Genomic DNA, 23966 nt, shown 5'->3' on the forward strand with positions numbered 1-23966 from the left:
CGGGAGCCTGGCCTGGGGCTGCGTGAGCGCTGAACCTGCGGCTGGTGAGTGCGCACCCGCAGGGTCCCCGCCCCGATCCCGCCTCCAGCCCGTGCCCTGGAGTTCCGGGCCCCGACCCAGGCGCCGGCAGTGACTCAGCGCGGGGAGGGTGGCGACTCGTTGGCACTGGAGATTCGAACTGTTCTGGGCCTTGAACGCCGGGATGAGTGGGGTGAACGAGTGTCTTCGGAGCTGGTCGCGGGCAAGTGCTGGTGCCTAGGGCCGAGCTGGGGTGGGAGGGAGAGGGCCAACCCCCAGGGTCGGCCGAGGGAAGCCGCGCTGCATCGCCGTGCCTGGGCCAGGCCGGGGTGCGGGGTGGGTCCTGAGCTTCTGACCCAGCTGCCCGCCCTAGGACACCAAGATGCCTGGCGAACAGCAGACACCGAAGGTGGAGGAGGAGGAGGAGGAGATGCAAGAGGAGATGGTGCTGCTGGTGAAGGATGAGGAGGATGAGGGTGAGGAGAAGTATGAGGTGGTGAAACTCAAGATCCCCGTGGACAACAAGGAGGTACGTGTCCCACACCCCGATCCCTAACCTGGTTCGGGCGCAGCCTCCGTCAGGCAGAAGCAGCTACAATCCTGTGTGGTGAGAGCAGGCGCCGCGGAGAGAAGCCCGGAGCTGGGAGCCTAATGCAGACAGGGTGGGGGAGGGGCCAGGTTAGGCAACAGAAACCCGGACCCTTGGGAGCATTTACTGTTCTGCAGGCACTGTGTTAAGCACCTCGGTTCTATAACATAGGTAGTATTTGTTCCATTTTACAGGTGAGGAAATTGAGGCCCAGGAAGCTTGATAGTTTGGTGACTGGCCAAGGTCCCAAAGTTAGGAAAGAGATGGCTTATCCGAGACCAGTGAGAGTGAGGGGTGAGGTGAGTGGCGACTCCAGGCAGAAGAAATGGGCCTTTCAGTGGCCCAGAGGGAGGGAGTGGGGCACGGGGAGAAGCGTGGATGAGCTCAGGGTGTTTGGCAGGCCAGGTAGGGCATTCGGGATTTTTCCTGAGGGAGAGGAAGGTTTGACGAGAGGAGCTTTAATATCAGAATAGGAGTTAGATTTTCCCTTCAGGCCCCAAACTGCCGCAACTTCCAGTGCAGCCTGCTCATACCTGGGGAACTCTGGCTGGGCCAGGTTTCTGGGCCCAGGCTCTGGTTTCCTCCTGCAGGGGAGCCAGTTCCCAGGGAAAGACGTTCGGCTGCCCCCTAGTGGGTGTGGCGGGCCCTAGGGGGAGGGGGCTGGCTGCTTTGGCCACTGCTCCCAGTCAAAATAGCTCTGTAGGTCTGTTTTTCTCAGGCCTCCTTGGCCCACCATGCTAGCTTACTCCGCCTCTTCTGGCCCTGTGATCTCCTGATCTCCCCGTTCCACCTGTAAGTGAAGAACTCAGACTCCAGAGCTCAGGGTGGACTTTCATCTCCATTTACCAGCTGTATGACCTTGGGCAAGTTTCTTAACCTCTTTGTGCCTCACGTTCCTCATTTGTAAAAGGAAAATCATACCCACACCTACTTCTTAGGGTTGTGAGGATGAAATGAGTTAACACACATGAAGAGAACTGTTTACATAATAAACACTATGTAAATGTTATTCATTCTGCGATTATTCCTTCTTCCTCTAAAGTTTAGGACCTTGGTCTAGGTCAGTGGTCGGCAAACTCATTAGTCAGTGGAGCCAAATATCAACAGTACAATGATTGAAATTTCTTTTGAGAGTCAAATTTTTTAAACTTAAACTATATAGGTAGGTACATTATTATTAACTTAATTAGGGTACTCCTAAGGCTTAGGAAGAGCCTTAAGGTCATCCTAGAGATTTTTCAACTCATTTTTACCAAAGGCCTTTTTGGGCTGTATCCTAGGGCTGGGTGTGAAAGGGGAGACGCACATGGGGGCCTAGACAGAAGATTGAGGGCCGACAGCTCAAGGCAGTGGGGAAGGTTCACAGACAAAGCTCAGTGGGCATTTGGCAAATGGAGGCAGAGGAGGGGCATTCCAGGAGGAGGAAACAGCAAAAGCAAAGGCTCAGAGGAGACGGGGCCAGAGAGCTACAGGTATTGGAAGCCGCATAGGAATTTTACATACGCGTGAGGTGATACGGTGCCATCAGAAGCCTCAGATCAGAGGAGACATGTTGGGTTTTCTGTTCAGAAGATTCACTGGCTGTTGCGGGGAGAACAGGCCATGTGAGGCTGGCAGCCTGCTCTCAGGTAGTGACAGCAGTGGAGACAAGACAGAAAGTTGGGGATATTTTCAAACCTTGATTGGACTGGCTAGAGCTCAGGATGGGCTGGAGGAGGCTGGGCATGGCTGGCCATGAAACGTACGGAGGGCTAGGGGTGGGTGAACTTTTTGACTCGAGGGCCACAATGGGTTCTTAAACTGGACCGGAGGGCCGGAACAAAAGCATGGATGGAGTGTTTGTGTGAACTAATATAAATTCAAAGTAAACATCATTACATAAAAGGGTACGGTCTTTTTTTTTTTTTAGTTTTATTCATTTCAAATGGGCCGGATCGGCCGCGGGCCGTAGTTTGCCCACGGCTGCTCTAGACAGAACATGTAGCAGTTAAAAGCATCGGTTCAAATCCCAGCTTCACCATTGACCAGCTTTGCCTACACATCCCATCAATGTTTACCATAGCACTCTGCCCACAAGGTAGCTCATGAGCTTGCTGTGTGGTCTCCCTGAGTCTGTTTCTCTGAAGATTGTCGTCTCCAAAGCTCTTTCCAGTGCTGACATCTTGCATCTCGTAGCTGTCATCACCCAGTCCCATGGCCAGCCGTTGTCCAGAACAGGCCTGAATTATGCTGCACACGGCACTGAAGCATTCTCTCACTGCCTATCAAAATCCAACCTCTCCTTAACACAAAGATATTCTCAAAGGGCTCTGTGCACATCTAATCCTCTCTCTCTGCTTAAACCTTTGAGTGTTTTTCTGTTCCCTCAGGATAGAGTCTTAGCTCCTAGGCCTGGCATTCAAAGCTCTACCACCTGACCTCATGTCCTGACTTCATGACCCAACACCCATCCCATGCCCCAGTTCAAACAGACCTGACCCTTTCTCACCTCTGAGACTTTGCCTATGGGGTCCTTCAGCCTGTAAAACCCTCTTCACCTTTCCCACCTGCTTTCTCCAGGAGTTGTTCTCTCTTCTAGATTAAATCTTAATTTTAACAAGCAAACAAGTCACCTGGGAATCTTGTTAAAGTGAAGGTTGTGATTCAGTAGGTCTGTGGTGGGACTCGAGATTCTAACAAGTTCCCGGTGATGCTGATATGGCTGGTCTGTAGCAAGGAGCTAGTGGTTCTCAGCCTTGGCTGCACATTAGAATCACCTGGGAATCTTTTTAAAATCCTGATTTCTGGGCCTCATCCTCCGGGAATTCTGTTTCTTTGTTATGGGGTGGGGCCACAACATTGGTAACAAAGAAATAGAATTTCCGGAGGATGAGGCCCAGAAATCAGGATTTTAAAAAGATTCCCAGGTGATTCTAATGTGCAGCCAAGGTTGAGAACCTCTGAGCTAGAGGGTAGGGATCGTACTACCAAAAAGAAGGGGGATTCTGAAAAGGGTCCAGGGCAGGGAGACAAGCTGTGTAGGGTGACCTCAGACTTGTCAGTGAGGTAGAACAGCATGGTTAAGAGAACAGGTGTTTTGGATGATGGGACTTGGCATTCAGACCCCAGTTCGGACATTGATTGGCTGTAGGGCCTTGTGTGGTCACTTTCCTTCTGAGTCTTATTTTATCTATAAAGTGGAGCTCCTGATACCTAACCCAAGGGATTGTGAGAATTTAACGAGAACGTGAGTGAGAAGCACTTAGCATAGTCCCTGGCACATAGCTCAATTCATGGTAGTTACTGTTATTTTAAAATAAACTTTTATTAATTTCAGGAGGAAGGGAGAGAGAGAGATAGAAACGTCACTGATGACAGCATCATTGATCGGCTGCCTCCTGCACGCCCCATACTGGGGTTTGAGTCCGCAGCCCAGGCCTGTGCCCTGACCTGGTATTGAACCGTGAACTCCTGGTTCATAGGTCAATGTTCAACAACTGAGCCATATTGGCTGGGTGGTAGTTATTACTGAGGAGGGAACTGGGACCTTTGCTCTGTTAAAACCAAACCAAACATAAAGCAGGAATACAAACGCAATCACTTCTTGGACTTGGATCATCATATTACTATACTACATTGTCTCCCCGTGGGACCTTCTTGTTACAGTGCAAATACCATTTATTCTAATTTTTAAATCTAATAGCTGTAGAATTTAACACATGGAAGGGCCTTGACTGACCACCTAGTCTGGTATTTGCCCAGCTTTAGTTGCATGTTCATCGCTCACCTGCTGTGCTCATTACTTAATGCTTTTCCTCAGATAGGTTAGCAGCTTTTGTTAAATCCATTTTTATCCAAAAAATAATACTGATGAAACTGTGGGTTTCATGTGATGCATCTTTTTTCTAATATCCATGAAAAAAGATACATAATGATCATAATGAGATACGAGTGCACCAGCAGAAGACTGAATCCTCTTGCATCCTGTGATGTGTGCATAGCTCCAGTTGGGCACTTTTTATCTCACCGAGCCTACCGAGCCTTCCTGGGTTCACTGGGGCCTGGGACGGGAGTGACTTGCCTGTGATCTTAATGAGTTAGTCTCAGCCCCTCTTACCTAGATTTCTCCTGGGGCACCCAGAGCCCCTTCTCTTGGAGCTGCCAATGCCAAGAGTACTTGTGTGAAGAGTTTCCTTTTTCTAGTCAGTGACCCTGCGTAAGGACGCCCTCAGGAAGGCTTTAGTCATCTTAAAGATGGGTGCCAGAGACAAAAGGGCCAGAACAAAATGTAGTATAATAAGAAAAGTTCTCTCCGCAATGGCTGCCGTGCTGCAGTAAACCCAGTAGGTGTCAAAACCAGGGTAAGACTGGAAAGTGTGACCTTGAGTTCTCACTGTGCCAACTCAGCTATGGGGAGTTTCTCGATATCAGGTTGTACTTTAACTTTAAATTCCTCTTGGAAAGTGCCAGGGACTTGGAGTCCAGCCTCTGTCCCATCTTGGCCGTGTGGGCGCAGGGAAGCGCAGTGTAGCCTGCTAGTTAAGTGAGGGTCCCGACTCCCCTGGCTATGGGAATTTAATCTGTCTCAGCCTGTTTTCCTAAATACCAAGGATAACATCTGACTCGAGGCAGGTGACAGGAAGATTTAATACAATGTACATCACATAGCGTTGTTGAAACTTTACACTGTAATGTTGGTATCACTGTCATTATTCTTTGTACAGTTTAAGCGAGAATTCCGATCTCCAAGGCCTTGAGGTTGCCCTTCTTGCACCTTCAGAAAGTAAAATCCTCGCCCTGGCCAGTGTCTCAGTTGCATAGGTGTAGTCCCATCTCCCGGCAGGGGGTGCAGGAGGCAGCCAATCGAGATTCCCTCTCACATCAATGTTTGTCTCTCTCCCTCTCCCTTCCTCTCTCTTTAAAATCAATAAACTTTTCTTTTTTTTGGCAAAAAGAAAAGAAAGTAAGGCCCTTCACGACTCACAAGCTGTCACTTACCCTCTCTTAACCAGTTTCCTGATCTATAAAATAAGACTATGGTAACTACTTTGTGGGGAGAAGCTAAGACTGTCTTGTCCTTAATATGTGTCAGATATTTCATTTAATCATTAATTAATGCACCTAATTGCTCGGCCCAGCATCATTCAACACCACTTTGCCTGGATGAGCCCTCTCTTCTAAGAAGGGAGCAAGATGCCCTCAATATTCCTCTTCCTTCTACTGTTAGTACAAAATACTAGGACAGTACAATGTTAACACTGTTAATACAACCTGTGCCCTTCACCTGCCTTTTAGGAAACATTTCTTTTTTTTTTTTTTTTTTTTTAAATATATATTTTATTGATTTTTTACAGAGAGGAAGGGAGAGAGATAGAGAGTCAGAAACATCGATGAGAGAGAAACATTTATCAGCTGCTTCCTGTACATCCCCCACTGGGGAAGTGCCCACAACCCAGGTACATGCCCTTGACCGGAATCGAACCCAGGACCTTTCAGTCCGCAGCCCGACGCTCTATCCACTGAGCCAAACCGGTTTCGGCAACATTTCTTTTTCTGATTTTATCTCTAGAAGCCCAGGCTTCATGAAACTGGCTCGTTTTCATTTCAGGCCTCAGAATTGTATTTGGGTTTTACCCTTGCCTCCTTCTTCGCAGCTTAAAAAATGCTATGTGCTCTATTTTAAAAGTTTATTCAAAAGCCTGGGTTTGTTTTTGGCCTCGCTTTTTAAAAAAAATATATATTTTATTGATTTTTTACAGAGAGGAAGGGAGAGGGATAGAGAGTCAGAAACATCGATGAGAGAGAAACATCGATCAGCTGCCTCCTGCACACCCCCTACTGGGGATGTGCCCACAACCAAGGTACATGCCCTTGACCGGAATCGAACCTGGGACTCCTCAGTCCACAGGCTGATGCTCTATCCACTGAGCCAAACCGGTCAGGGCTGGCCTCGCTTCTAAGTCGCCATCCTCTCCTATCTCACTGGCTACTCATCTTGCTGCTCCTGCTTCTCTGCCAAATCAGCTATGGGGAGTTTCTTTTAAAGTACCACGTTGTATTTTAGCAATTAACATCTCCAGCCGAGGCCTGTCTCCTGAGCTCCAGATGATCAAGAATTGGAGATGTGACCTGAAACATTTCACCTTTCAACTTGCTCTTCCCACCATCCTCATATCTGCAGATGGCAGCTCGACTTCTGTAGTTGCTAAATTCAAAATCCTTGGAGTCATTTTGACTCCTCTTTTCCTTACTTCTCATGTCTGATCTTATTTATCAAATCTGTTGTCTGAAATGGCAAAACTATATTCAGAAGCGACCATGCTCACCACCTTCACTCCTTCGCTTTTCACTTGTCACCTGGGTCTGAGCTACTGTATTCTCTGGGCAGATGACTGCAGTGCAGCAGCCTCTTCCCTGGGCTCCCGTTCTGCCTGCTGCCGCCTTCTACCCCAGCATCCTGATGGAGGCTTTTAAAATGAGTCTCATCTGGTTATGTCCCTGCGAAGTACCGTCTAACAATTCCTCTAATGGTTCCCCATCTCTTTCTTCTTTTCTAATATTTATTAGATTGGTTGAGGTGACTTTGGTCAACATGAACATATAGATTTCTGGTGTGGGTTTCTATGTTACAGGATCTGTATATTGCACCATGTACCCACCATTGAAAATCAAATCTCCTGTCACCTTATATTAGGACCCCTACTCCTACCACCTTCAGTCAGGTAGCTCAGACGCTGCTGTTTGTGTTCACGAATTTCAGTTTTATATTCCACATGTGAGTGAAATCATGTGGTTCTTCGCTTTTTGATTGTCTTACTTCACTTAACATAATGTTCTCAAGGGCCATCCATGTTGTTGCAAATGGCACTATTTCCTGCTTTCTTATGGCTGAGAAGTGTTCCATGGTGTGTGTGGACCACGTCTTCTTTATCCAGTCCTCTGTCGTGGGACACTGGCTGTTTCCATGTCTTGGCCACCGTGACTAATGCTGCAGTGAACATCGGGGTGCATATATCTTTGTGAATACATGATTTCGAGTTTTTTGGGTATATACCCAGGAGAGGGATTGCTGGGTTGTATGGTAGCTGTGTTTTTAATTTTGTGAGGAATTGCCAGGCTGCTTTTCATAGTGATGATTCCAGTCTACATTCCCACCCGCAGTGAATGAGGGCTGCCTTTTTTCCACAGCCTCTCCAACACTTGTTGCCTGTGTTGTTGGTAATGGTCATTCTAACAGGTGTAAGGTGGTAGCTCACTGTAGTTTTGATTTGCATTTTCCTAGTTGCCAGTGAGGATGGACATCTTTTCATATGTCTGTTTGCTGTTCATATGTCTTCTTGGGACAAGTGTATTTTCAGGTCCTCTGTCCACCTTCTGGTTGGGTAATTTGTTGTTGAGTTTTATTAGTTCTTCATATATTTTGGAAATTAAACCTTTGTCGGAGTTACTGTTTGCAAATATCACCTCCCATCTGGTTGGCTCTCTCTTTGTTTTGTTGTCAGTTTCTTTTGCTGTGCAGGTTTTTTGTTTGGTACAGTCCCATCCATTTATTTTTGTCTTTACTTCCCTTGCCTTTGTGATCAAGTTCATAAAATGTTCTCTACGACCAAGGTCCATAAGTTTGGTACCTATATTTTCTTCTATGTAATTTATTGTTTCGGGTCTTATATTTAGGCCTTTTATCCATTTTGAATTAATTTTTGTGCATGGGGACAAATCAGCTTTCATTCATTTGCATGTGGCTTTCTAGTTTTCCCAGCATCACTTATTGAAGAGACTATCTTTACTACATTATATGTTTCTGTCTCCTTTGTCGAAAATTATCTGTCCATATACATGTGGTTTTATAGCGGCGCTCTCTATTCTGTTCCATTGATCTGTGTGTGGGTTTCTCTGCCAATACCATGCTGTTTTGATGATCATAACTCTAGTATGATTTGAAGTCAGGTAGCATGATACCTCCAGCTTCTTTATTTTTTCTCAGGATTCCTTTGGCTATTTGGGGTCTTTTGTGTTTCTATATAAATGATGATTTCTCATTCTCTTTTAAAAATGCCATTGGGATTTTGATGGGGATTGCATTAAATATGTATATTGCTTTGGGTAATATGGCCATTTAAACTATGTTGGTTATTCCAACCCATGAACATGGGATATTTTTCAATTTTGTTGTGTCTTTTTCAATCTCTTTTAATAATGCTTTGTAATTTTCAGTATATATGTCTTTCATGTCTTTGTTAAGTTTATTCCTATATATTTTATTCTTTTTTTTGCAGTTGCAAAGGAATTGTTTTTTTCGCATTTCTTTTTCTGAAAAAAATTTTTTTTAAAAATATATTTTGATTAATTTCAAAGAGGAAGGGAGAGGGAGAGATAAAAACATCAGTGATGAGAAATAATCACCAATTGGCTGCCTCCTGCATGCTCCCCACTGGGGATCGAGCCCGTAACCCAGGCATGTGCCCCTGGCCAGAATCGAACCTGGGACCCTTCAGTCTGCAGGCCACGCTCTAGCCACTGAGCCAAACCAGCTAGGGCCTTTTTCTGAAGTTTTATCGTTATTATACAGGAAGGCAATGCATTTTTGCACATTGATTTTGTATTGTGCAACTTGACTATATTTGTTCCTAATAGTTTTTTTAGTGGAGTCTTTTGGGTTTTTTATATACAGAATTATGTCATCTGCAAAAAGTGACAGTTTGACTTCTTTTCCTACTTAGATGCCTTTATTTCTTTCTCTTGCCTTATTGCTCGGACTGGGACTTCCAGCACTATGTTGAGTGAGAGTGGACATTCTTGTCTCGTTCCTGATCTTAGAGGAAAAGCATTCAGTTTTCCACCATTGAGTATGATATTAGCTGAGGGTTTATCATATATGGCCTTTATTATTATTATTAATGTTTTTATTGACTTCAGAGAGGAAGGTTGTGGGGGGGGGATAGAGATAGAAACATCAATGATGAGAGAGAATAATGGATCAGTTGCCTCCTGCAAGCCCCAAACCGGGGATTGAACCCACAACCTGGGCAAGTGCCCTGACCAGGAATCGAACCGTGACCTCCTGGTTCATAGGTTGATGCTCAAATGTTGAGCCTTGCCGGCTAGGCATATATGGCCTTTATTTTGTTGAGCTACTTCCCTTCTATTCCTATTATTATTGAGTGTTTTAATCATAAATGGATGTTGTATCTTAACACATGCTTTTTCTGCATCTATTGGTAAAATCACATGGTTTTGATCCTTCTTTTGTTGATGTGGTGTATTATGTTGATTGCGTACGTTGAACCATTCTTTTTTTTTTTTTTAATAGAATTGGTTTTCTTTTTTTTTCTTTTTTTAAAATATATTTTATTGATTTTTCTCAGAGAGGAAGGGAGAGAGATAGAAAGTTAGAAACATTGATGAGAGAGAAACATCAATCAGCTGCCTCCTGCACATCTCCCACTGGGAATGTGCCCGCAACCCAGGTACATGCCCTTGACCGGAATCGAACCTGGGACCTTTCAGTCCGCAGGCTGACGCTCTATCCACTGAGCCAAACCGGTTTCGGCACGTTGAACCATTCTTGTGCCCCTGAATGAACCCCACTTGATCATGATGTATTATTTTTTGGATGTACTGTTGTATTCAAATTGCTAGTATTTTGTTTAGGATTTTTGCATCTGTATTCATCAGAGATATTGGTCTGTAGTTTACTTTTTTTTGTGTTATCTTTCCCAGGTTTTGAGAAGGATGGTTTTAAAATATCTTCTTTGAATGTCTGGTAGAATTCACTGGTGAAGCCATCTGGTCCTGGACTTTTGTTTTTTGGGAGTTTTTTTTGTTGTTTTGTTTTTGTTTTAATCTTCAACAGGAATATTTTTCCATTGATTTTTAGAGAGAGTGGAAGAGTGAAAGAGATGGAAAGACAGAAATATCAATGTGAGAGAAACCCATGATTGGTTGCCTCTTGCATGAGCCCCTGACCAGGGCTTGGTCTGGGGAGGAGCCTGCAACCGAGGTACATGCCCTTCCTTTACCGGAATCGAATCCCGGACTCTCCGGTCTGCAGGCCAACACTCTACCCACTGAGCCAAACCAGCTAGATTCTCTATATCTTTTGACCTTAACTTTTATTTCTTTAACCCAGTCATTTTTTAGTAGCATGTTGTTTAATCTGCATGTATTTGTGGGTTTCTTTACTTCATTTTTGCATTTGATTTCTAATTTCAAGGCATTGTGGTCAGAGAACATGCTTGATAAACTTGCAGTCTTCTTGAATTTGTTGATGCTAGTTTTGTGACCCAATATATGGTTAATCTTTGAGAATGCTGTGCTCTGGAGAATGTATAATCTGATGCTCTGTGATGAAAGGTTCTGTAAATGTTAATTATGTCGATTTGGTCTAGTGTTTCATTTAAGGTCAATATTTCTTTATTGATTTTTTGTTTGGTTGATCTGTCTAGAGCTGTCAATGGAGTATAAAGTCTCCAACTATGATTGTGTTTTGGTCTATTTCTCCCTTTAGTTCTGTGAGTAGTTTTATATATTTCGGTGCTCCCTGGTTGGGTGGGTATATATTAAGAAGTGTTATGTTTTCTTTAAAAAAATTTTTTTATTGATTTCAGAAAGGAAGGGAGAGGAAGAGAAAGGTAGAAACATCAATAATGAGAATCATTGATTGGCTGCCTCCTGCATACCCCATACTGGGGATCGAGCCCACATCCAGGAAGGTGCCCTGACCAGGAATAGAACTGACCCCTCCTGGTTCATAGGTCCACACTCAAACACTGAGCCACGCCAGCTGGGCAGTTTTTTCCCTTTTGAGTGCATCTGATCTTCATTATCCTTTTCCAGTTCAGACCTTTCCCCCTCCCCTTTGATGTTTTTGTTGTCACAAATTATCCCTATTTATGCTGTAAGTTTATTGTTGAACTTACTCATAGTGTTAAGGCCTTATGTTCTTTGTTTCAGGTAGAATAACTTTATTGAGTATTTCCTGCAATGGAGGTTTTCTGGTGATGAAATCCCTCAGCTTCTGTATGTCTGGGAACATCTTTATTTCTCCTTAATATTTAAAGGATAATTTTGCTGGATGTATTATTTGTGGCTGGTAATTTCTCTCTTTTAGGAGTTTGACTATTTGCTTCCACTCTCTTCTGGCATGTAGAGTTTCTGCTGAGAGTTCAGATGATTCTGATGGGTTTTCCTTTGTAGGTTACTTCCTTCTTTTCCTGACTGCTTTGAGAACTTTTTTCTTTGTCATTAATTTGTGACAGGTCCTTGAAGAAGGCCTCTTTAGATTGAGGTAACCGGGTGTTCTGTTTGCTTGTTGGAATCGAGGATCTAGTTCTTTTTCTTTTTTTAAAAAATATATTTCTTTATTGATTTTAGAGAGGAAGGGAGAAGGAGAGATAGAAACATCAATGATGAGAATCATTGATCGGCTGCCTCCTGCACAACCCCCACTGGGGATCGAGCCTGCAACCCAGGCATGTGCCCTTGGCCGGAATCAAACCCAGGACCCTTCAGTCCACAGGCTGACGCTCTATCCACTGAACCAAGCTGGCCAGGGCGAGGATCTAGTTCTTTACATAGATTTGGAAAGTTCGCATCCACTATTTGTTTTAATAGACTCTTCATTCCATGCTTCCTCTCTTCCTCCTCTGCAATGCCTGTAATTCTAATATTGCTTTTTCTGATGGAATCAGATAGGTCTCATAGAGCTCTTTTATTTTTCTTTATTCTCAGGTCTTTCTCTTCCCTCCGCACCATTTCTTGATTCCTATCTTTAATATCACTAGTTCTTTCCTCTATCTCATTTCTTCTGTTTTCTATGCTCAGTAGTTTACTCTTAATCTCCTTAATTGCATACTTCGCTTCCAGGAGTTCTTATTGGTTCTTTTTTTAATCTCCTTGGTAAAGTACTCGTTTTGTTCATTGATTTGTTTTCTAAGTGCACTGAATTGCCTGTCAGTATTTTCTTGCATCTCATTGAGTATTTTCAGGACTGCAATCTTGAAATCTGTCATTTGTTATTTTAAAAAAATTTAAAATTTTTCCATTGATGTTTAGAGAGAGTAGAAGGAAGAGGGAGAGACAGAAAGAGGGAAACATCGATGTGAGAGACACATCGATTGGTTGCCTTCCATATACACCCGACTGGGGCTGGGGATTGAGCATGCAACCGAGGTGTGAGCGCTTAACTGAAATTGAACCCAGGACCCTTCAGTCTGTGGGCCAACACTCTATCCACTGAGCCACACCAGCTAGGGTGAAATCTCTGTCATTTATATCACATATTTCCATGTGTTCCAGCTTGCTTTCTGAGGATTTTTCATTTTCTTTCTGGTCATCCTCATCACTGTGGTTCTTCATGGTATTTGCTGTCTTCCTTTGCTTATGCATTTATCTCTGAAGAGGTCTTTCTACTATTTTCCAGTAAATGGTGCTGAATCACAAGATTTTTACCTCTGAACTCCCAGTCTTTTTTTTTTTGAACTCCCAGTCTTGAACCTCCGTGGCTTCCCTAAGACTGTATAACTGCTGCTTAGGGTAGGGTTTGTGTCTCACTTCCGTGGGTCCCGTCCCAGCACCCCTCCTGGGGATCAGTCACAGAGGGACACGTATTCTACTGCAGTAGCTTTTGGTTTACAGATAGTACGCTCCTGAACTTGACTTCAAGGGCAACAGGAGGCAAGTTTTGGGAGTCCAAGCAGTGGCAGGGCTCTGTGGTACATTTCTTTGAAACACCACTGCCTGTCTCCGAGCCACATGCACGTGGCAGAATCCTGTGCTCTGTCAGGCATCTGCTGACTCAGACACTGTTCACTCTCACTGCTTGCCACTTGCTATGAGCTCCTGGCTACAGGGCTGCACCTGGGGGCCATCTACGCTTCCTGCTCGTCTCCCCGTTTATTCCCGGTTGCCCACCTTTAGATGTTTCAGTGCGCAGGTCTCTCAGGCATGCGTCTGTGTTGAGCAGGGGTTTCTTTGTTGAATTATACACGGTTAACTTTTTGAAATTTCAGGAGGAGAGGAAAAGACAGCCTTATGCCATCATTCCCCTGACATCACCTTCCATGTCTTTCCTATTGCAAGGCTCTAAGCTGAGATCCCCTGCAGGGCACCCATCCATTACTCTCCCCTCCATGCATTCGGCCCTATGTACTTTTTCTTGGCATTCCTGGGTCTGCACTGGCAAAACCCCTGCCTCAGGGTCTTGCTGTGCCCTCTGTAGCCTGCTTTCTCACTTCCTTTACTTTTTGCTCTTGTTACATCAGTTTTTTAACCTTATTTAAATCTGAAACATTCACCCAATACCAGCACTTCTCCATTTTTCCCATAAGCAGGAATTTAACAAATATAACACTGAATCCCCAGTGCCTGGAACACAGTCTGGCACCTTGTACGCCCTTAATAAATACTTGAATTATTAAAGAATAGGTAGAATGACACTGGGCAGGTAGGTGCTATGTACATTAGTGCAGTATCTAATTTAATGTGCGCACCAGTGCTATGAGGGAGGCTTTCCTGTTTTCCATAAGCGGAACTGAGATTACAGCTTGCAGAGACCCAGGTCTCTTGCTCACGGGACTGTGGTTCAGGACTGACTTGTCCCCTTTCTCCCCACAGGTCCCGAGGGAGGCGGCAGCGCCTTCTGCAGACCCGGCGCGTACACACGTGTGCCCGGACTGCGGCCGTGCTTTTGCGCGCCGGTCCACCCTGGCCAAGCATTCGCGCACGCACACGGGTGAACGGCCCTTCGAATGCCCCGAGTGTGGCCGGGGCTTCTCACAGAAGTCGGCGCTGACCAAACACGGCCGCACGCACACCGGCGAGCGGCCCTACGAGTGCCCCGAGTGCGGCCAGCGCTTTTCGGCCGCCTCGAACCTGCAGCAACACCGGCGGCGCCACACGGGCGAGAAGCCCTACGTGTGCACGCAGTGCGGGCGCCGCTTCGCTCAGAGCTCCAACTACGCGCAGCACCTGCGCGTGCACACGGGCGAGAAGCCTTACACTTGCCCCGACTGCGGGCGCGCCTTCGGCGGCAGCTCGTGCCTTGTGCGCCACCGACGCACGCACACCGGGGAGCGGCCGTATGTTTGCGCCGACTGCGGCACGCGCTTTGCGCAGAGCTCGGCGCTGGCCAAGCACCGGCGCGTGCACACGGGCGAGAAGCCACACCTCTGTACCGTGTGTGGCCGCTGTTTCCGCCACCGGTCCAACCTGGCAGATCATACCCGCACGCACACGGGCGAGCGGCCCTACCCCTGCACCGAGTGCGGCCAGCGCTTCCGCCTCAGCTCAAACTTCGTCCGCCATCGTCGTTCGCATATGATGCGCCGTCTCTATATCTGCGCTGTGTGCGGCCGAGACTTCAAGCTGCCCCCTGGCACTAAGGCCACCACTGTCACCGAGCGCTGCCCAGAGTGTGAGAGTAGATGAGCCCCCCTATCACTGTGGCTGCCAGTGTCTGGCTGAGGAGGCGCATTCCAGGGCCCGACCCTAGGTGCTGGACTAACTGGACAAGGACTTCGGGACCCTGGTCTGGGAAAGGGTGGGAAGGCAGAACTGGCTGCCCGGGACCTTGGAGACATAGTTAATCCTCTACTGCAGTGATGGCAAACCTATGACACGCGTGTCAGAGGTGACATGCGAACTCATTTTTTTGGTTGATTTTTCTTTGTTAAATGGCATTTAAATATATAAAATAAATATCAAAAATACAGTGGGGCCTTGACTTATGAGTGTCCCGACTAACGAGTTTTTTTGAGATACCAGCTGTCTCTCGGCCAATTTTTTGCTTTGAGTTGCAAGCTCAAAAAAATTTGGGTTACGAGCCAGCTTCAGATACCCCACTGCTAGTTGGTGCAGCGAACGTCACAGTGATTTGACATAGGAGTAATTTGAGTTACAAGCTCCGTCATGGAACGAATTAAACTCGTAAGTCAAGGCCCCACTGTATAAGTCTTTGTTTTACTATGGTTGGAAAGATCAAAAAATTTCTATATGGGACACGGCACCAGAGTTAAGTTAGGGTTTTTCAAAATGCTGACAGGCTGAGCTCAAAAGGTTCGCCATCACTGCTCTACTGGGATTTTTGGAAACCGTGGCCTCTTCCCCCTCACTACAAATCCTCAACCCGTGTTAGTGAATAAAGTATTATATCTTCACGCACATGTGCCTGTGAATGAATAGATGGGGAAAGGAGCAAAGTTGGGGTATTTACTGGGCTTAGGTGACTTAAGTGAATCATCACAGAACCAAGTGGGGCTATTAGCCCAAAAGGGTTCCTGGAACTGGGTTTGTGTGTGTGAAGTCATCCCACACTTGGCCCTTGGTTATGTCCTTATAACCTCTGATCTGGAAGGGTCTGTAAATACAGCACAATAGACCCTGGTCGCCCCTCACAGACCTCCCCTGCCGGTGCACAAAATTCGTGCACTGGGGGGTGGGGGAAGTTCCCTCAGCCCGGCCTGCCCCTTATCACACTCTGGGAGCCCTCAGGGGATGTCCTACTGATGGCTCAAGCAGCAGTCGGGCCTCCCTCTACAGGAGGCGACCAGTCGATCAGGGGAAGGCACCACCCCCATCACCCCCTCGCTGCTGCTGCTGCCTCTGGCCTCCCTCTGTGGGAGGCAACCCTGTGATCAGGGGAAGGCGAAGCCCCCATCACACCTCTGCTGCTGCCACTGCCTGCCATGAGGCTTGCCTGAGCCTCGGGCCCTCACAACAGCAGTGGCTATCGGCAGCTTGCCAGAGCCCTGGCCGGCCCTGGGCAAGTAGCAGCAGCCATCGTGTCCCATACGCTGCAGGTCCCCACCCCTGTTGCTGCAATGCCCCGCCCACCCATGCCTGTTGCATACGTAGCCCGCTGATCGGTTGGTACTGTGACAGCATCCCAACCAATTTGCATATTACCCTATGATTAGACTAGAGGCCTGGGGCACAAAATTCGTGCATGGGGCGGGGGGGGTGTCCCCTCAGCCCAGCCTGCACCCTCTCCAATCTGGGACATTCCTCTCACAATCCGGGACCACTGGTTCCTAACTGCTCACCTGCCTGCCTGCCTGATCACCCTAAACAGCCCCCCCTGCTGGCCTGGTCACCCCTTACTGCCCCCCATGCTGGCCTACCCCTTACTGCCCCCCACCAGCCTGGTCACCCCTCACTGCCCTCTTCTGCCGTCCTGGTTGCCCCCAACTGCCCCCCCTGTGGGCCTGGTCACCCCATGTAGCCTGCTGTTTGGTTGTTTGGTCTCCCCTCACTAACCCCCCTGCCGGCCTGTTCACCCCATGCAGCATGCTGCTCAGTCATTTGGTCGCCCCTCACAGACCTCCCCTGCCGGCCTGGTCGCCCCACATAGCCTGCTACTCAGTCCTTTGGTCGTCCCTCACTAACCCCACTGCTGGCCTGGTTGCCTCACACAGCCTATTCTGTCCTCCATTCGGTTGCAATGGTCGCTTAGGCTTTTATATATATAGATAGATTCGTGCTTAAACAGGCACCAAATTCCGCAGAGCTTTGGTGAGCAGCCATGAACATCATGGAGCGTAGTATAAGGAAGAGACAATACTTCTAAAAAATATATTTATTTTTACTGATTTCAGAGGAAAAGTAGAGAAATATAGAAACATCAACGATAAGAGAGAATCGTTGATCGGCTGTTTCCTGCATACCCATACTGGGTATCGAGCCTGGAACCCGGGCATGTGCCCTGACTGGGAATCAAGCCCATGATCTGGTTCATTGTTTGCCGCTCAACCACTGGGCCAGGGCTGCTAAACAGTACTTTGTTTAAGACTTAAGTGCTTTATTATTGTCAGCTCATTTTCATCCTCAGCATCCAAGTTTGGTAATCATATCTCCACTTCTGCAGATAAGTAAGTACTGACAGTGAGGGAATGGCAGAACTGGGACAAGTATACAGGCATTTGCAGTCCATTGTCATTTGCTATGATGGGGGGAGTTGTTGGTTAGGTTTTTTTTAAAAAATATATTTTATTGATTTTTTACAGAGAGGGAGAGAGATAGTTAGAAACATCGATGAGAGAGAAACATCGATCAGCTGCCTCCTGCACATCTCCCACCGGGGATGTGCCCGCAACCCAGGTACATGCCCCTGACCGGAACCGAACCCAGGACCCTTCAGTCTGCAGGCCGACGCTCTATCCACCGAGCCAAACCGGTTTTGGCAATTGGTTAGGTTTTTAATCCAATCTGGTGAGTTTAGAGAGGTTGTCCTTGGAGGTATGTTTAAGCTGGCCTTGAAGGCTAAAAGAGAGAGAGTTTGGGAACTAGGGAGAGTCCCTGAAAGTGCCTGCCAGACTTGTTAGAGCTTGAAGATAGGGACAAAGAGCAACGAGGTTGGCAGGAGATAGACCACTGGGGATTTTAGAAGCCAGGTGACAGTATCCAAGGCAGCAAAGAAGCCTTGAGTGATACGGGAAGGGGTGGAGTGGACATATTAAGGAGCTAGAATTCTGGGGATAAGGGAGGCGGGGCTGACTTCACTTCTTAGCTTGCATGACCACAGGTAGAGTCACAGATGGTATAGGATAAGAACAGTTGAAGTGGCAATTGTTACCCCGAATCTGGACATGTGGAATGTGAGGTCAACGTGGAGGGGTCAGAGAGGTGATTGAAAAGAACACCTTGCAATATCGGGTCTGAAGTGCATGACCCTTCTCCCAGAAAAGGATACCCAAGAAGTACCTGGGAAAGAACAGCCAGAGATAGACAAACTCAGAAATGCCTCGTTTGGGAAATCTAGAGAAAAGTGTTTCAGAGGAAGTGGTCAGATTTTGCTCTGGTGCCCACTGGTTGTAGGAGTTTGGGGAAGTGGTGAGCCATTTCAGTGGATAGTGGGTTAGGGTATAAATGGGAGGATGAGGCAGCAGATGGGTGGGTGTAATAACCCTTCTCAAGAGGCGTGGCTGTGAAAAGTATGAGGGCAGTAGCTGGGGAGTTTGTTGGTTTTGTCTATAGGGAAGAGACTCAATTTTTGTGCTTCTGGTGAGGGGTAATGGAAAGGAAGAGAAGTTGATTATATAGAGAGATAATTGATCAAGGAGAGGTACTGAAATCAAACCAGTAAGGAGAAGGCTCCTACTACTATTGGTAGGGAGCAGGGTGGGCTGGGGAACCAAAGCTGAAGCAGTTCCAACCTGGGGTTTTACCTGGGAAGTAAGAGGGATAAGGTCACCGAGAGGAATGAGGCCGGCAAAGGGGAACCCTCATTTTACTGATGTGGAAACAGGTTGACAAGGGCAGCAAAAGTAATTTGAAGGTCTTTTTTCCAGCATCACCCAGGCCATGGGCATCTCAGAAAAGAAAGTGATGTGTCTGAGGTCACACAACAGGTAAATCACACACCTAACACTATTTTTAGGGATAGAAGTGGAATGAGAAATTGGCCTGGAGATGGCAGTGCAGGGGCGAGGCCCAACTCCAAGAGGAGTGGCAGCCCTGTTCTCCACATCAGAGATCTGATCCCAGTTTGTGCTGGGCCTGAGGCTCAGCCCTGGACCCAGGCCCAACTCAACTGTTGACATTTCCTGCTCTGGACATCTGAAAGTTTTGAGTTGAAAGTTAATAACTGGGAACTTACAAAGTCCTATGGGCCAGGCACTGTCCTAAGCACTCTACTGACAGTAATAACTCACCTAAGTTTGTTTTTACATTTTTATTGATTTCAAAGAGATAGAAACATCAATGAGAGAATCACTGATCAACTGCCTCCGGCATGCCCCCTACTGGGGATCGAGCCTGCAACCCGGGCATCTGCCCTGGCTAGGAATTGAACTGTAACCTCCAGGTGCATAAGCCAACGCTCAACCACTGAGCCACGCCAGCTGGGCTCACCTAAGTTTTAAAACCCTATCAGGCAGGCACTTTATTTCCATTTAGATGAGGAAATCAATGAATACCATCAGCTAAGTATGAAAGATGGCATTTGATCCCTGATGGCCTGGCTCAAAAACCTAGGCTCTTAAAGCTACGCACAGCCTCCTATCTGTTAGAGGCCCCGAAGGGGAAGGAGACTGGCTGGAATCTCACAGGCAACCTGCTAGAAGTCAGATCTCTGCCCTGCAGGTGGGAGCTACAATAGAGAAACACGGGAGTTGGGCTCAGAGGCAACCCTGGTGCCCCTCTTCAGCACCTGCTGAGACGGAGCCTCCCCAGCCACCGCAGGAAGAATCTGGAGGCGGTTAAACAAAACTTTTATTGAGGGAGAAGAGTACCAAGAGGCTGTCGTCCAGAGGTTCTTGAACCTCAGACCTCAGGACGTGTCCCTAGGTCTGCGATCTGTTAGGAAAGGACTAGAATGAGGTTCCCTGGGCAGGCCACTGTCTTCCTCACATGCCATGCTGAGCTGCAGATCTTGATTCCATGTTTCTAGGTTGAGGCCTGACCTGTGGACTCACAGGCAAGGTCTGCAGTCCCCACAGTCTGGTCTTCAGAGGTGGCCCCACGGGGCAGGTCTGTATACTTGCGAGAAGAGCCGCGGGACAGATGTGCTGGGTAGCGTCTCCGGTTGGTGTCCATCTTGGAGAGCACTGCCTGGGGAAGATCCACACGGCAGCGGGCTGCTAATGCTACCAGGTAGATGAGGACATCACTAAGCTCCTCTTGAAGGGCCGCCCGTTCCTTAGGAGGCCAGGCTTGGGGACCAGCCTTCCCGTCGGGCTTCCACTGACTGGGGATGGAACACACAGATAGGCACAGGCACAGAGATGCTAGCTAGGACAATGGGTTCCGCCTCCCAGGACCCCCAGTTCTTGCAGCAATGAATTCGCACATCCTAGGAACTTCCTCCAAGGACAGTTCAACCCATATGGGCCCTGGGTAGACTCCGGGTGAGGAAGAGCCTCCAACAGATGAGTCACCCAGACGAGTCAAAGAGTTGGCAAGAGATCATTTCATTTGTCAAGACCCAATTCTTCTCTCCAGCCCTAGCCACTGCCACCCCAGACTAAATCTCAGACCTGGACTACTGGGGAAGCTTGCTAACTCATCTTCTACTCTTGCCCAGCATCATTTTTTAAAAGCACATTTACACATTACATTTTGTCCCTCTCCTGAAACTCCCCTCGCTGTGCTTGGAATAAAATCCATGTCCTCCAGGTCCTGCATGAGCTGAATGACTCCCGCCTCTTTCAATGTCATAACCCACTACTCTCCCTAACTCCCCACCTAAAAGTCACCCTGGCCTTTTCTGACTTGCACACAGGTCAGTCAAAGTGTCCCAGGGCCTTTGCACTTACTGCTCCCATTGCCTTGAATGATCTCCCTGCTCCCCTCACAGCTTTCCCAGGGCCGGCTCCTTCCTATTGTCCAGGTCTCAGCTCAGGTGTTACCTCCTCAGAAAAGCCTTCTCCCGCTGCTTCCTCCTTTCTCACAACCTGGTGCTATTTTACTCACAGAACTTATCACAACTGCTGCTGTTTTAAAATAAGCCTGGCTGGTGTGGCTCAATGGTTGAGCCAGGAGGTCATGGTTCGATTCCCGGTCAGGGCACATGCCTGCGTTGCAGGTTCCATTTCCAGTGTGGGGTGAGCAGGAGGCAGATCAATGATTCTCTCTCATCACTGATCTCTCTCTCTCCCTCTCTGAAATGAATAAAAACACATTAAAAAAATAAGCTTGCTTATTTACTGTCAGTCTCCTAGCAGTGAAGGTGGGAGCAATGTCTGTCTTGATTCTAGAAGAGCGAGCACACAGATGAGGCTCATAAATCTGTAATAAATGACTGTCTTGCCCACACACACGTCTATGCCCTAACTTCTCCACCCCCCTGTGACTTCACTGGCTTAGGCCTCATGACCTCTGGCCTTATCTGCACCAGCCTCCTCACTGGTGTCCCTGCCCCCAATTCTTTTGGTGACCCATCCACCCTGCTGACACAGTGCTCGCTCTACCACTCCCATCTGGTCAGGTCTTCTGTCCAAACTCCATCAGTTCTAACCCCAATTTTATCATTCTGGCTCCATATCCCACCCCTCTCCTCCACAGCCCTATCACTTACTCAGTAGATACCTACTGAATGTCTGTTGTGGCCAGGCACTTGGCACACACCAGAGAACAAAACAGACACAAAGTCCTTGCTCTTCCTTGAGAAGCTTTCACTGGAAGAGTCTCAGGTTCTCCCTGAATTTACCACCTAGGCCAGGGGTGGGCAAACTTTCTGACTCGAGGGCCACAATGGGTTCTTAAACTGGACCGGAGGGCCGGAACAAAAGCATGGATGGAGTGTTTGTGTGAACTAATATAAATTCAAAGTAAACATCATTACATAAAAGGGTACGGTCTTTTTTTTTTTTTTAGTTTTATTCATTTCAAACTGGCCGGATCCGGCCCGCGGGCCGTAGTTTGCCCACACGGCTGACCTAGGCACATGTAGTCTCGCCTCTGCCTGGAGTGCCATGGGCACGTTCTCTACAGAATATATTCCTTTCTATCCCAGAGGCAGAGGTAAAGGAAGATTGCCCTGGCCCTTTCTTAGACCAAGATCTGCCTTGCTGTCTTCTCTCCCAGGAGGCCGGGCACCCCTCAAGGGACTGAGTCATCTGTATCCTCAGCACCAGGAACAGAGCCTGGCAGTGAGAAGGGGAACTTGAACCCATGGATATTTGATGATCAAATACCCCCCTCCCTCCACTCCCCACTCCCCACCCCCCACCACATAAAGATTCTTCCAGGAAGCCTTTCATCTACTCACAAGAGCTCCGCCAGCTCCCCCACTTCCCCCACCAGGGCCAGGAGGAGGTTCCGAGGCTGGTGGAACTGGTCCCAGTCTCTTTCCGCGGCAAACTCAGCATGGAGGCGGCGGCTGGGGTAGGAGAAAGGGGTGGAGGCCCAGTCCCAGGGTTAGGGCGCCGGGAGGAGATGCAGGGCCCCGGCAGCTGTCTCTGGTCTGTAATAGGGGCATGGGTTTCCGACAGGATTCTGCAAGTAACTCCTTGAATGGCCTTTAGTCATGTCTATAAAATGGACCAGACCCTAAACTCCATGGAAGCCCAACAATACCCTCTTTACCATTCCGTCTCCTGTTGCTGCTGCTGAGGCTTCCTCCACCTGGCACATCCCTCTCTGCAGACCTAAACCCTACGATCTTACAGAGACCGTGTAGGGCCGCGGACTTCCCCCGAGGAGCCTTTCTTGGTTTCCTCCAGCAAGAAACAGTGCCTCCCCCTCCCTGCATGTGTCTGTGTTCTACCTCCCATGAATGGAGGGCTGAGCATCGGGAGTATTTCCTCAGGGCGGGCCTTAACACCCCTCGCCTGGCGTCACCATCCCCCTGCCTCAGGTGTGCGCTGCTAAGCCCATTTTGAGTGTGAGGTTAGACTCGCCCGAGGTCAGACTGCAGAGCTGGGACGCGAGCACAGCGGCTAGACTTCTTCCCGACACGTGGAGGGGCCCTCCCCAATAAAAGGGCGAGAGGGGGTGATTTCCCAGCCCAGGTTGGGGGAAGACGGCTTACATGTCCTCGAGCGTGGGCTCCGGGCTGAAGCTGAAGGGGCGGGCAGTTTCGGTGCCCTCGCCCCCCGCGTCCCCAGGCTTCTCCCCACCCACAGCGGACATGTCGCCCACCGAGCTGCTGCCCAGATTGCCCAGGAAAACCCCGCGCTCAGCTCGGAGCCCGCCTCCAGAGGCTCTGGCCAATCACAGGCGTTAGCGATTGCTTCCGGGGGCGGAGCCGCAGGAAAGGCCAGTTACTTGTGTGGAGCTTGCTATAGCCCGCCCCTTACCCGGACTGGACCAATAGGAGCAAGCTTCAGGCGCGCGCTCATAGGCCTCTGCCCCGGAATGCTTCCGTGTTGGCCAATCATCTTAAAGGTGTGGATACCAGATTCCACCAGGTTAGGAGACAAAGGGCAGAGGGCGGGGAGAGCGCAGGCGCGTCACTTACCTATGGCGCCAGATGGCGCCAAAGCGAAATGACGGGGTGCGACCCGGAAGGACGCTCAGCGGAGAACCCCAGAAATGAAGAGTTTAAGCCAGAAGGGGGAATTTATTATTAGGGTACAAGAATATCTCCACAATACAGCTGGGCTCTAGGAATAAACTGGAGCCAGGTAGCTGTTTTAAGCATTTTACGTATTTAAGTCTTACAGCAACTCATTTAATCCTCACAACAACCTATGAGGTAGGTAATATCATTGTCCTCCTCCTCATCATCCTCATCCTCATTTTACATATGAGGAAACAGATATTGAGACATTTAACTCAGCAGTTAGTAAAGTGGTAGCCAGGTTTCAACTCCAGGCAGTTTGGCCTCAGAGCCCGTTTGGCCTACTATTGCATCAAATGGTGATAAGTACCATGAAAACAATTTTTTAAAAAAATTTTGTTTTATTGCTTTAGTATTACAAAGAATATTACATGTCTCCTTCCC

At 48.0% G+C, this 23966-nt stretch overlaps 2 protein-coding genes across 2 annotated transcripts; one reads left to right on the plus strand and one right to left on the minus strand.

Moving 5' to 3' along the window:
• The first annotated feature begins 16 nt into the window (after positions 1-16).
• Positions 17-15741, plus strand: LOC308518842 (uncharacterized protein). The gene is made up of 2 exons (XM_081090624.1): positions 17-547; positions 14201-15741. Exons 1-2 carry the CDS (start codon positions 401-403, stop codon positions 15011-15013), a joined length of 960 nt encoding a protein of 319 aa, XP_080946750.1. The 5' UTR covers positions 17-400; the 3' UTR covers positions 15014-15741.
• A 4034-nt stretch (positions 15742-19775) lies between these two features.
• On the minus strand, positions 19776-23206 carry DCTPP1 (dCTP pyrophosphatase 1). The gene is made up of 3 exons (XM_081088599.1): positions 23052-23206; positions 22290-22400; positions 19776-20267 (listed from the first exon to the last, which is right to left on the minus strand). The coding sequence occupies exons 1-3, from the start codon at positions 23150-23152 to the stop codon at positions 19967-19969; spliced, it is 513 nt and encodes a 170-aa protein (XP_080944725.1). The 5' UTR covers positions 23153-23206; the 3' UTR covers positions 19776-19966.
• Positions 23207-23966: the final 760 nt, after the last annotated feature.

The sequence above is a fragment of the Myotis nattereri genome, assembly GCF_964212035.1.
Source record: "Myotis nattereri genome assembly, chromosome: 4".
Lineage (NCBI taxonomy): Eukaryota > Metazoa > Chordata > Mammalia > Chiroptera > Vespertilionidae > Myotis > Myotis nattereri.

Bases quoted from the DNA above. Each gene is read 5' to 3' on its own strand.
- LOC308518842 (XM_081090624.1), top strand. From the start codon at position 401: ATGCCTGGCGAACAGCAGACACCGAAGGTGGAGGAGGAGGAGGAGGAG. The intron at 548-14,200 runs GTACGTGTCCCA...TTCTCCCCACAG, and splicing joins TCCCCGTGGACAACAAGGAG to GTCCCGAGGGAGGCGGCAGC.
- DCTPP1 (XM_081088599.1), bottom strand. From the start codon at position 23,152: ATGTCCGCTGTGGGTGGGGAGAAGCCTGGGGACGCGGGGGGCGAGGGC. The intron at 22,401-23,051 runs GTAAGCCGTCTT...CTCCTACCCCAG, and splicing joins GAGCCCACGCTCGAGGACAT to CCGCCGCCTCCATGCTGAGT. The intron at 20,268-22,289 runs GTGAGTAGATGA...TTCCATCCCCAG, and splicing joins GGGGAGCTGGCGGAGCTCTT to TCAGTGGAAGCCCGACGGGA.